The 11,929-nt window shown below is 48.6% G+C and overlaps 1 protein-coding gene across 1 annotated transcript, besides 3 other annotated features; it reads right to left on the reverse strand.

The window, feature by feature from the left end:
* The first annotated feature begins 4,318 nt into the window (after nucleotides 1-4,318).
* Nucleotides 4,319-4,351: a microsatellite.
* A 98-nt stretch (nucleotides 4,352-4,449) lies between these two features.
* Nucleotides 4,450-5,934: a mobile genetic element.
* Nucleotides 5,935-6,141: 207 nt separating this feature from the next.
* Nucleotides 6,142-6,173: a microsatellite.
* A 2,056-nt stretch (nucleotides 6,174-8,229) lies between these two features.
* Nucleotides 8,230-8,922, reverse strand: NFIA_048480 (uncharacterized protein; the record flags this gene model as incomplete). Its single annotated transcript, XM_001257407.1, has 1 exon — nucleotides 8,230-8,922. The coding sequence occupies one exon, from the start codon at nucleotides 8,920-8,922 to the stop codon at nucleotides 8,230-8,232; it is 693 nt and encodes a 230-aa protein (XP_001257408.1).
* Nucleotides 8,923-11,929: the final 3,007 nt, after the last annotated feature.

Here is an 11,929-nt window from a genome sequence, read left to right on the forward strand (position 1 = left end):
TGCATGAACCAGTCCTCAACACCAATGATATGGGCTTGCTGGCACACGTGCACGGGGCAGCCGCAGGGTCGAACAGCAGGATGCACTGGCAGGGTCTAGGGACTATGTTCCTACATACTCCATACTCCGTGCTCCGTACTATAATAGTGCCATCATTGAACGGGCCAAATGGGAGTGGGGCCCAAATGTGGCTTGTAGCTCATTTCCACCCCCTCTCGATCTGCCCAGTAACCAAGCTTATATTGGCACATTTTAAGCGATAGGATGCATTGCTCTGTACCAAGTCGCCGTCATGTCCCCGTCCCTTTTTGTTACAACTGGAATCTTGTCGTATTCTTAAAGCACGAGACAGCCGAGACAGCCCCAGGTTCCATCCATCCGTCCCAGTATGACATTCCGGGGCATTCGTTACAATCATGTCTGCTACGACCGTGTCCACTAGTGATATCTCTCTGCAGCCGCTGACGACCCCCTTTATCCCACCGCCCGGCTGTGGCAACCAATACAGCACCACGGATTATCTGCTCTACTCCAAACATTCGTATCATCTGTCTGTCTCGAAGGAACTTCCGTCTTGCCAACCATCCGGATGGGGTGTGAGCCAGAGCTCCCGCTTTGAATATAGCCCCGCCGTCTGTCCCGCCGGGTGGACGGCGTATAGCATCGGGGGGACGGTGTCGTCGGCAAGCCCTATGACAGCGGCAACACGCAGTGTAACCACCGCCTTTTGCTGCTCCGAGTGAGTGACGCTTGATTCCTTCTTTTCCACAGTCCTCAAACGCCAGGCGACTTTGCTTCGATCCTCTTAGCCTGTTCTCTTTGGTTTGGTGTCGCTTCCGCTGGCTGGTAGATGCACCCTTCCACTAATTATGGAAATAGGAGGTTCACCCTTTCTACCTTATACGGCCTGCCAATCCCCGGCACCTCGCTACCGGCGTGTTTCCAAAGTGTGTCCGCCACCACGGCGTTGCTTCCCCGGCAAACCATCCCGAGCCCGGTACCGACGGTACGCATGCATGAGGCATGGCACATCACCTGGGCCTCGACCGATGTGCCAACCCTTCATCCCCCACCGCCGGATATTGGTGCTTGTACTACCCTTGCACTGAGCTCCTGGGTTCCGGGCGCCGCGGTGGAAGGCGGACTGCTATGCGAGTCCTCGAGTGGAGAGCCCCCGGGGCCGACCAACACCAACAACAGCGAGAATTATCATGATAGGGGGTCTGACACGGCGACAAGGTGGTTTCTCATTGTTGGACTTCCGATTATTGCGGTTTTCGCAGTCGTCGGGTGCTGTATATGTGCTTGCTGTCGGCAAAAGAAGCGTAGAAAGAAGAGGCTGGAGCCTTCCAATCAGCAAGCTTCTTTGGCTTCGCGAGGATGTCGAGGCTCTCCCTAAAAGGCTTCGATGCCAGGAATTTTGGTGGCCCGAAAAGAGTTAAAACCACCTCCTGAGATCGGGACGGTGGAGTCACTCCTGATACTTGGTAGGAGACTCTGCAGCCAAGCGATATAATTCGTTTCACTTTTTCTGCTGTCCAAAGGGGGAGTATTTCGTCTTCGCTCCCCTTGATATCTCTCCAGTGATCGCCGTATTTATCCTCGTCGGAAACTCCCGATGATCGGTCTCTGTTTATAAAAAGCTAAACGATGAGAATATTAGAAAGACAGCCATAAGAAGAGAGACTAAATCATTGACTTTGTACGCACAGAACCAAAGCAAATTTCCGACACCAGGTTAATATCCAGAGTTTCAAGCATTGTGGTGGGCTCCTTAAGGCCCATCTTGTGTGCTGTTGCTGGGTCCTATCCGCGTAGGCCGCAAATTAATGGCACTTTTCAGGTGAAGTATCCGTGAGGCTGCTGTCGGGGAATGGCGAGACCGGCCCTAATATATGCCAGACCTCCTGGTGCTCTGGCCAATTTGGTGCTACTAAGATCACGTGTATGAGGTCTCAGCTTTGCATTGTCCAGTCAGATCGTGTGAACAGAAGGCGAATTCGCCAGCACGCAGCTTCCAGAATGCTGAGTTCCCAGGATCATGCCTCAAGGCTCACGAGAACGCCATGCCACTATCCAGGTTTTCTTGTGCTCCCAGGAACCCGTCCGAGACTCTAGAGAAGCATCTTTCATGTCCCGAGAAAAATGCTTGAGGTCCAAGGAGGCCAAAAGAGCCCGCGATCGGTCTGCTTGTCCACCAGAGCCACTAAGGCCAAACCAGTGATTACTATGCTTAATACGTTCTTGTTTGCCCGCTGCTTGCTCTGCTCATTGTCTGCATAGTTCGCTCATAAGACTTGCCAAATCACATGCAAACGTAACTTGTTAGTTATCCACATTCCCTTACTCTCGCAGTTACCGTTATTGGGAGCACATTGAACAGAACCATCTGGCCAGGTTTAGTCGGTGCCACAACGATTTGGAACATGTATGTTATGAAACCTATCCACAACATAGTGTGGATTATCAAGAATATGAAAAGAGATTCATCTACAAACCACTGGATGATCATCTATATTAAATATGGAAAACAATAGAGAAGGCGTATGCATGAACTAGTAGCTATCAAATGCTCGACTATCAAAGTATGAAGGTTGCGTGATTGACGTGGCTGAAGCTGCATGAGTGGCAGACTGACTCTCAGATACGTAGTTTAACCCCATCCAGGAAGTAGGTACCATACCTTCGTCGAGCAAATTGGACTTCTCGCTGCCTTGAATGGATGATAACGCAACACTACCATATAATGCTAGTTGGTCTTTGATCTCTTCTGCTTGGGTTGCATGCCTGTACACCATATGAATGACCTCAATAGTGAGGGCAGGCCGCCTATAGAAAGTAAGGAAACTGGTAGGGAGAAGTGGGTAATTGCTGCCCCCCACCAACACAGTATATAGTAGACTCTGCGCGGAACAGGTCTTCGGTATATAACGCTGAACGCGGGCAAGATTGATGGCCAGTGCCTAACCGGCCCTAGCCGGCCAGATAAAACTTAAATAGCCTGGTTATCATTGAAACAGGGCAAAATGCAGATGGGCAGTCACATTCTCAGACGTCCAGGATTCGCTTGAGAGCTGCGCATCTTACTATTTTGCATCACATAGTCCGGTGGATTGACAAGAGTCCTCACTGTCTCGTCAATCTGTAACATACGTGTTCGTACAAGGTGTAGATGTCTCTTAAAAGACGCGAAGTGTCTAGTGCTTGTGGCGTAGCGTATTGAAACAGCCTGGGGAACGCACTTGTAACAGTATTACATGAGTTAACACCAACATCTTACCGAGGCGTACTACTTTGTGTATACCGTACTGTCAGGATCGTCCATCCGCTTAATAGAATGCGTAGTTCCTGTGTCCCGCAGCACTTATAATTGTACCAGACGTCAACTCGATCAGGCTACCTCTATATCTCTTTTAAAGGATAGCCTAATAGACGTAACCGCCCACGTGTCCTTGTTTGGTCTCATATGTCTAATGGGAATGAGAGGGGCCTCGTACTGTTGAGGTTCCGGTGCTGTTCGCCCCAAAAGCGTTTATGAACTGGGTTTGTGAGCCCTTCACTACTCTCGAAGAGCACCACAGAGGAATACCTCTTGAATGTGGGCTTGTAAGTTAGCTGCTACTTGGAAAGAGCCTTGATTTCACGATAATGTGCCATACATTGCAAGTGAGTGCGGCTGTGAAATGTCGTTCACGGACCCGGTGAACAACGACGATCGTTGGTCGTGCGATAGCTATGCACTGGTTAATAGTTATCTGGGGCTTGTATTATGGTCTCAGTGATACCGGCGAATGTTAGTGCGAGTGACTACCAGTTGCCGGTGAGTGGGTTCGAGAGTGACATACCGAGGGCCAGCCTGGCTGCAAGGCTACTTTCCTCTGGCTTCTGAATCTGTTCGCTAGATGCATGTCCCACGTTTCTGGTCCCGGTCTTTGTGTCTTGGCCAATACACTTGATTGACATGGACACCACGTCTACACGTCCGATCAAGCCTTCCGGCCATCGACTTTGGTCCGCTTTGGTCCAGAAGTGTCTAGGCCGTACAACAGACCCGGATTCGGCCATCTCTTGGCCCTGAATCTCTTGGCGACACACAAGTTACAGACCTTGCATATAGGCGATAGTTGCCCTTCCGTCATGGTAGTTCGGAAGCATATGGTATGGCACACAATAACAAGCATTCGATAGAGCCCTCTGTGGTTCCTCTCAGTCGTTAGATGTTCAAACCATGAGCCTATCGTTCACATACGATGACCAAGGACCTCAGCTCGCTGGCGCCTCCCCATTCACTGCTTAGTCATTAGCAGTAACGTATTCGGTAAGCGAGTCGGCCACGTAAGCGAGTCGGCCACCCCCATCAAGAATCACCACCCCTTTGAAACCAAGGCTATTCAGCCATCCATATCACCACGAAAAATGCCCAAATCATCAAAATCCTTGGTGGAACGAGAGGGGAGGATCTCCTTAGCAGTTAAGGCTATTCAGAATGGCCAAATCAAATCAGTTCGTGAAGCTGCTCGTGTCTTTGAAGTTCCCCGGTCAACACTTCAAGATCGTTTGAATGGAATCAAATTTCGCAAGGAAACCCGCGCCAATTCCCATAAGTTGACTCCTATAGAGGAAGAATCACTTATTAAATGGATTCTCTCATTAGATCAACGTGGTGCACCGCCAAGGCACTTCCAGGTCCGTGAAATGGCTACAATATTGATCCAACAACGTGGTCAAGATACAACTTCCTCAGTGGGAGAGAAATGGGTATATAACTTCATTTCCCGCCATGATTCCTTGAAAAGTCGGTTTAGTCGTCAAATCAATTATAAACGGGCGAAATGCGAGGATCCTGAAGTTCTTCAAGCCTGGTTCAAACGCGTGCAAGCCGCTATATCAACTTATGGTATCGCCAATGAAGATATCTACAATTTTGATGAAACCGGCTTTGCTATGGGCCTGGTGGCTACCGCGAAGGTAATCACACGATCATCCTGTGAAGGAAGGCCCTTTCTTATACAACCGGGAAATCGAGAATGGATAACTTCAATTGAGTGTATCAACGCCTCCGGATGGGCATTACCAGCATACTTAGTGTTGAAAGCAAAGACTCATATTCAGGCCTGGTATGAAGGTAATACTCCAGCTTCATGGAGAATTGCTATATCATCAAATGGATGGACAACACGAGAAATTGGTGAACACTGGCTCAAAGAACACTTTATTCCTTATATTAAGGACCGAAGAACTGGCCAATATAGCCTCTTAGTTCTTGATGGGCATGACTCTCATTTAACACCTCAATTTGATGATATATGTCGTCAAAATGATATTATTCCTATTTGCATGCCTGCAAATTCCTCACATCTCTGTCAACCTTTGGATGTGGCCTGTTTCTCACCATTGAAACGAGCTTACAGTAACCTCATTGAACGGCTTGTACGAACAGGATATCACCATATTGATAAGGTTGACTTTCTTGACGTCTACCCAGAAGCCCACGCCCAAGCCTTCAAGAAGATGAATATACAGAGTGCTTTTAGAGCCTCAGGATTAGTCCCTTTTAATCCTAACCAGGTTCTGGATAGCCTCATCTTTTACAAGGAAGACAGCCGTCCCAGCAGTCAAGGCACTACATCTACGATTACCAAAACACCGATAAATTTGAATCAATTCAAAAAGCATGAGTCGGTGATCTCTCAATTACTTCAAACAAACCCTCCTACCTCACCAATACAGACAGCAATATCTTACATCTGTAAAGGTGCAGAGATAGCCTTGAACCATGCTATTCTTCTTGAACATGAAAACCTTCAACTTCACCAGGCCATTGAGAGACGAAAGAATAAGCAGAAGCGTAACCAACACCAAATGAATGGTTTGAATGGCTTCACAATCCAGGAAGCACTTGAGGCATTCAACCATGTTCAGGCCTTAGAGGAAGCAGCTGGTGATACAGGGCCTGGAGATGATCAACCACGCCGTCGGGCACCACCTCGGTGCAGTATGTGTGGTGTTTTAGGACATATACGTACAAGATGTCCTAATCGAGTAGCTGCCTGAATTCAGCGCGTTTTAATGGTTAGATTAACGTGGAATAACTTCCTTTTTTGTATGTAAATCAGAATTCTAGGATATGCCTTGACCGGGTGGCCGACTCGCTTACATGGCCGACTCGCTTACCGATTACGTTATCGGCCGTTGCTGCTTTGGATCTGGACGATATGTCCACTGTTCGCATCTTCATGTCGTACACGAGCATATTCTCTGTTATGTTCTGCTCAGTTCTGATCAGCTCCGACGGTTGGAATGGATTCGACATGCGCCACATTAAGACCTTGTACTGGTCGTTTTCCGGAGGGGTAAAAGGTGTTGCTTACTTTCTCGTCTTTTAGGCGCTGTCGGGTCTCTGCTGCCAGCCTCTGTGGATTGCGCGCCAGTTTTCTGAAGTGCTCTGGTAGATCTCATTGAGGGGGTTTCCTGGGGCAATGCGACATGTGCCGAAGCATCAGGTAAACTTTGTAGTGGCCGGACAACCGAACGGCTAGGAAGGGGACTCAGGCCATAATTGCCACCATTGGTCTCGACAAGGCTTGTAATTCGTCCTGGAGAAAAAGTACGTGTGAGGTTCAATAGGAAGACCTAAATAGTTTAAAACTGCATATTGCCATTAGATGCAACAAGCCTGCGCATGAATGCACCAACCAACCGGTATTAATGACGGCAAAGACGCCATATGCTTCATTTGAGCGCCCAGGACACAGCTCCCGATCTCGGAGTCATGAATATGCTACCCGTATCACTCTCGCGTCACAGTATCTGGAATCTGTAATCATAAGCAAAGCGAACGAAACGAATATCCACCCCATCTACCGGATTACATTTACCTATCGCAACAAATGAACAAGGAGGCCGCATTCCGACATCAAAGGCATCGAACAGGTGAAATATCTCGAGTCTGCAGGGCCTGTTTCCATTGAACTCCTAGAGAACTTTCTTGCTCTCTCGACGGTCTGATTAACGAAGGAAGTAATCAAGCACCCTTTCACTTGAGAGCGTGAGACCGATATTGCTAGATGGGGGACCATTTGCAGTTTAAATAGTCTCAAGGCATTGCTTGTATTCATGATGTTACCGAACGAATGCAGCCATTGAGTCTCTAAATCTGGGGACGCACAAGGATCCCCAGAGCCAGTTTGGGCTTCCTAAGATCTACGACTCCTCTCTACTGCCATGAGTAAGCTATGATATCACATCGGCGTCTTCCGTGCGAGCTGTGGTATACGTATACTTACACATGTACGACGTAACGACCATCACACCAGCTATGCCCACATGTTGCTGGGGCATTGTCCTGTGCTTAAGCCCATCGGGATGCTTCGGACAACGAAGAATAGAGCCTCACGGAAGGAATTTACACGGATTAGGACGAATCCGATATCCCTCTATACTGTAGATCTCAAACCGTTCAGGCTATGACTATCACAACTAATCAACGCTACATACTAATTTTCGATCTCATTCATCCACTTGGTGATCTTCAGCGTTACGTATTTTGGCGGGGAAGATTGGCACGCCATTCTACCCGTTAAGTTTTCGAAAAGAACGTCATAAGATGTATCAATTGGCTTGCGCCGTTTGGCGTTCTGAGGATCCCTTGACTCCTGAGATATCCGGAGCTGCTCCCATGAACATCTGAGCTTGTGCTGTCTTTCGACTGAGAAAGCCCACCAAAATGTCTTGTAGAATTTGTGCAGCGCGATCAACTATAGCAAAACCCTACTGGGGAAAGAGTCCGCGGGCATCAGAAGGAATGGGAGGAGCTCGACCAATACGTCTCTTTCCTGATGGCAGTGCCGGGCTTTGGGGGAGTGTGGCGGGCGAAAATAGACAGCGAGTGGAGAATCGTTGAAGGGGGCGATTATTAGTTGGAGTGCAGTTTATTGAGGCTACTTGCCCAGTGCGCTCAGCCTTCCGCTCACCCTGTGCTCAGTGATTGCCTCAGGCTGCTCAGGGCGCGCTCAGATCGTGCTCAGATCTACTCAGTGAGCAAAAAGCAGCGAGGGGTGAGCACTAAAACGGAAAGAGTAAGCTATCGACCGTCCTAGAAAATCAAGTACGTATGCGACCTCTCTCTAAAAAAGAACAAAACGGATTTCTTGCAGCTCTTCAGCCACAACTGGCAAAGCTAAATTGATACCGAGTCATATCTTCAGTCCACATTGCACGGAAAATGGCCTATTCCAAGGAAGGCACTCGTTCGAGCAGTTGTCGAAAGTCAGTGTCCCGCATAAGTATTTCCACGTTCCACGCTGCATAATCTACCAATACAACTTTCAGTTCGTACTTGTATTCATTCTCCTCAAATACAAACTTCAGCAGCTCGACGATATCTCCAGTTCGTTCTTCACAGAGCGTAAAGCTGGCCAGCGAGCGAATAAGCCGATAGAGCGACAGAGACCAAAGCGGAACCCAGTGCGTTGTGACGGCGAGACGATACACTTCCGCGTGGCTTAGAAAAACGCCCACATAATTATCTGCTGGATCGGTGTTTGGGATTTCTCCATCTTCATCCAAGGGCTCTTTGTCAAGGTTCTTCTTGATAAAAGCACATATATCAGGTAGTTTCGAGGGATGGAACATATTTTCTTGGTGGTTCAAAGGATTCCATCGTCTGGCGGGTTCCTGACACGGTGGCTGGCTGTCGCTGGGCTCGTCGTCATCGTCCCCATACCAATCGGCAGTCGGCAACAGAACGGAGTAATCACCAGAATATACAAACTCACAGCAACGACCAAAGACGATCTCATCCACTTGCCCATTTAGGGGAGGCTGAAGTATCTCCTTTGGGAATGAGCTGGCTAATGCTGCATGTACTGAGAACCGTCTTCGGCTCTTACCGATGACGAAGTCTACTATCCCGGATTGCATGATCCTGCGGATATGTTAACTGTGAGGGCCAACAGCCACCAGCCGCTCTGCAAGATTTAGGACCTTACGCATGATAATCAAGAACCATCTTTGCAAGCAATAATGGGCCAAGAAAAGCGATCGGAGTTGAAGATGGTACTTCGATTGGACAAAGATGTGTCTGCTGTTCGGAAGAGCTTGCTCTGGTGAAAACGTCGATTGAGAAACGACGCGCGTAGTGTGTGTTATCTCTTAATTATGTTCTTTTTATATGTGTGTCTAACGAGTGATGCCCTTCTATCTTTCTTAGCCCTGAAGGGTGCATGATGCCAGGTAACTACGGTTGCGGCTTTTGTGATCCCGCAGCGGTAGCCCACAGCTACGCATCCAGATCCTAGTGGTCGAACTGGTCATAACCCTCAGTGCTGAGGAATCTACTAGAGTACTACGACCACAGCCTCCTTCGGCCGCAGCGGGATCGTGATTGGAGACCCAGAAGACCGTTACAACTGGTAGCTGTCAAGATCCTAATCTGACTCTTGGCCCAGTGTTGAGCTGAATGAAGACCTTCCCCTCTCCCTCAGTAACTGTGCTGTGAGAGCAAGGCACGTGAAAGGAACACTGGTCCGTTGGACTTTGCAGACATCGGTGAAGGTCACCCTTAGTGTAAAATCAAATGCAATGCATTCTTGGGCCAGGTAGGAGTATCTTCTTTGAACAATCATCCAATCTGCGCTTATTTTTCTCTCCATTTGGCTAGAACTCTATCCGCCTGGTCCCATAACCTGAATATATGCTTCCACTCCATTTTATGAGTCTTTTGATCCTGCCAGTTTATAATACAGGATCGAGCAAAGCCAAATGCTCCCGCCCAATAGTCGCATCGCAACCAGCCTTTTCGGACGGCACATGTTAACTAGGAGTTGATCTTGAGGATACTGTCGACGATCCTTAGGATTACTGCATCCGTTGGTCAGCGGCTCGCATGAAGAGTACTCAACTGGAGTGTTGTACCTTAAGGCAACAGGCGTCTAATCGGATGTCCAAACGATCAGCTCGATTGTTGACACCAACTCGATTGTGCGACGATCGCTCCACGTCAGCTTCGCGACATGTTTTGCATCCTGAAGGCATTCAAAATCCTCATCTTTGAAAATTCGCGATGGACCATTGTAGACAAGACTGTCTCCCTCCGCCAAGGCGATGTGGTGTGCGGTGTACGCATTGAAGCATTTTAACATGTCGTATACGACGGGCACGTTCTTTGACCAAGCCCTATCGACCGGATTCGCACTCCGCTGGCCTTCCAGAGTCATCTCCTCTGCTCACATGCGCAGCTTTCCGTGAAGACATATCTCAATAGAATTCTTCGCCACCACAGATACTCTCAGTTCCTCGACGGTGGCCAAATAGATTAGAGCAGCAGTCAGTACCGCCCGAGGTTTTCCTGATGCTGCACATATTTTAACCCAGTCCTCGAGGGGTATAAAGCGTCCTCGACTGAGGCAGATGGTGCACCCATCGCGACTGCTTATATGTCTCTTCGTTGTCTTTATCGGTGCCATCTCTTCCCGGCTGAGTGTACAGACGGCTCTTGGTGAGCAGCGGTTTGAATCAAGCTCGGTGGTGACGTGAGCGCGGACGAAAGACGTCGTTATCAAACTGGTGGCCTAAGGGTTATATATCCGGTGATATTCCACCAGCCCCGACTCCTTCATTCTCATCCTTGCCGATCCATTCTATTTCCACTGCGCAAGAAGGGCCTGACAGGGATGAAATGTGTTGAATGTCTCGTTCCCCCGTCGTACGATGCAGTTATACTACTCCCTGGAATGTATCCATACGGGATCCGGGCAAACCAAACGTTACTTTTTCCCCTTGCTGACAACTACCTTAGTTCGGATGGTATTGCTCTGATGCTAGTTTCACTAAGACACGTGGATGACTATCAAGCGGGATGCCTGGAAATGTCAGATAAACGATACGCAATACGCCCTTGATCAAAGACGAGGCAGCTTAATGAGACAAGAGTAACATGGAATGTGTGCGCCTTGCTGGGCAGAGTTGCAAGACGTAACAGGTTATAGAGACGAATACCACAGTAAGAAAGAATGCCGCGAGTGTGTTGCCCCGGGACCTGCTAGGTTTTGTGAGTCTGACGCGACATGCCTCTGCACTGCGCCTGGACTACTCTACGTTCTGAACTACTAAAGTTATACGGGAAACGCAGGTGATCATCTCTGTTAGAAGTTCCAATCCCATCAAGAGAGAAAGCCAGTAAGAGGTATCTGATTTCATGAAACTACTTATTAGGTTGATTATACGTTCTAGAACAACTGCCTCATACCCAATTTGACAATGAGAGATGGGCATGTCGCCGCAGCTTTTTCATTTCCGCTTCCTAGTTCCGGGGCGCTCAACGGCTAATTGTAGCTGCGCAATGCTGGCAAAGCAGAACCCATGCCACCGTCTTGAGGGCTGCGATCGCACTGAGGGCGCTAGGCTTTAGTCTTCCGCAGCATGTCCCCACTCGAGACCTTGACCAGTAGTACCTCTGTGGGGCTAACACCTGTGCATTGAAGGACCTCGGGGGTAGGACTGCCTGTTGGCGAATCTGGTTTCGGCTTCTGCAGAGACTCACAGCTTTACGTTGCCGTTTTTCATGGGTAAGGTTTCTGGGATAGCTGCCTCATCGTTCTGCTCCTTTGAGACAGCCTGGCAAGAACGCTGTCCTTGCACGAAGGCGGTGAAACTCTGAAATTAAGGGAATATTCTGTGCTTTTTGCATGTACGAAAGTCTCATGAGAAGCTGATGAAGCGTGGCATGTCAGATTGGTGATGATATCATATTGTTCAGAATATTGAAGATAGGAACCCACAGACCTTCTTGTCTAACATCATAAAGAAAATAACTCAAGAAGAAGTCGTACAGCTACTGTAACCTGCGAGCGACAAATCGTTTCAGCTTAGCCAGACAACCTTGTCCATTTAGAGGGGAAGAGCACGGTGGGACATCCTCTGCATGTTG

Source organism: Aspergillus fischeri, genomic scaffold, assembly GCF_000149645.3.
Source record: "Aspergillus fischeri NRRL 181 1099437636266 genomic scaffold, whole genome shotgun sequence".
In the NCBI taxonomy this organism is placed as follows: Eukaryota; Fungi; Ascomycota; class Eurotiomycetes; order Eurotiales; family Aspergillaceae; genus Aspergillus; species Aspergillus fischeri.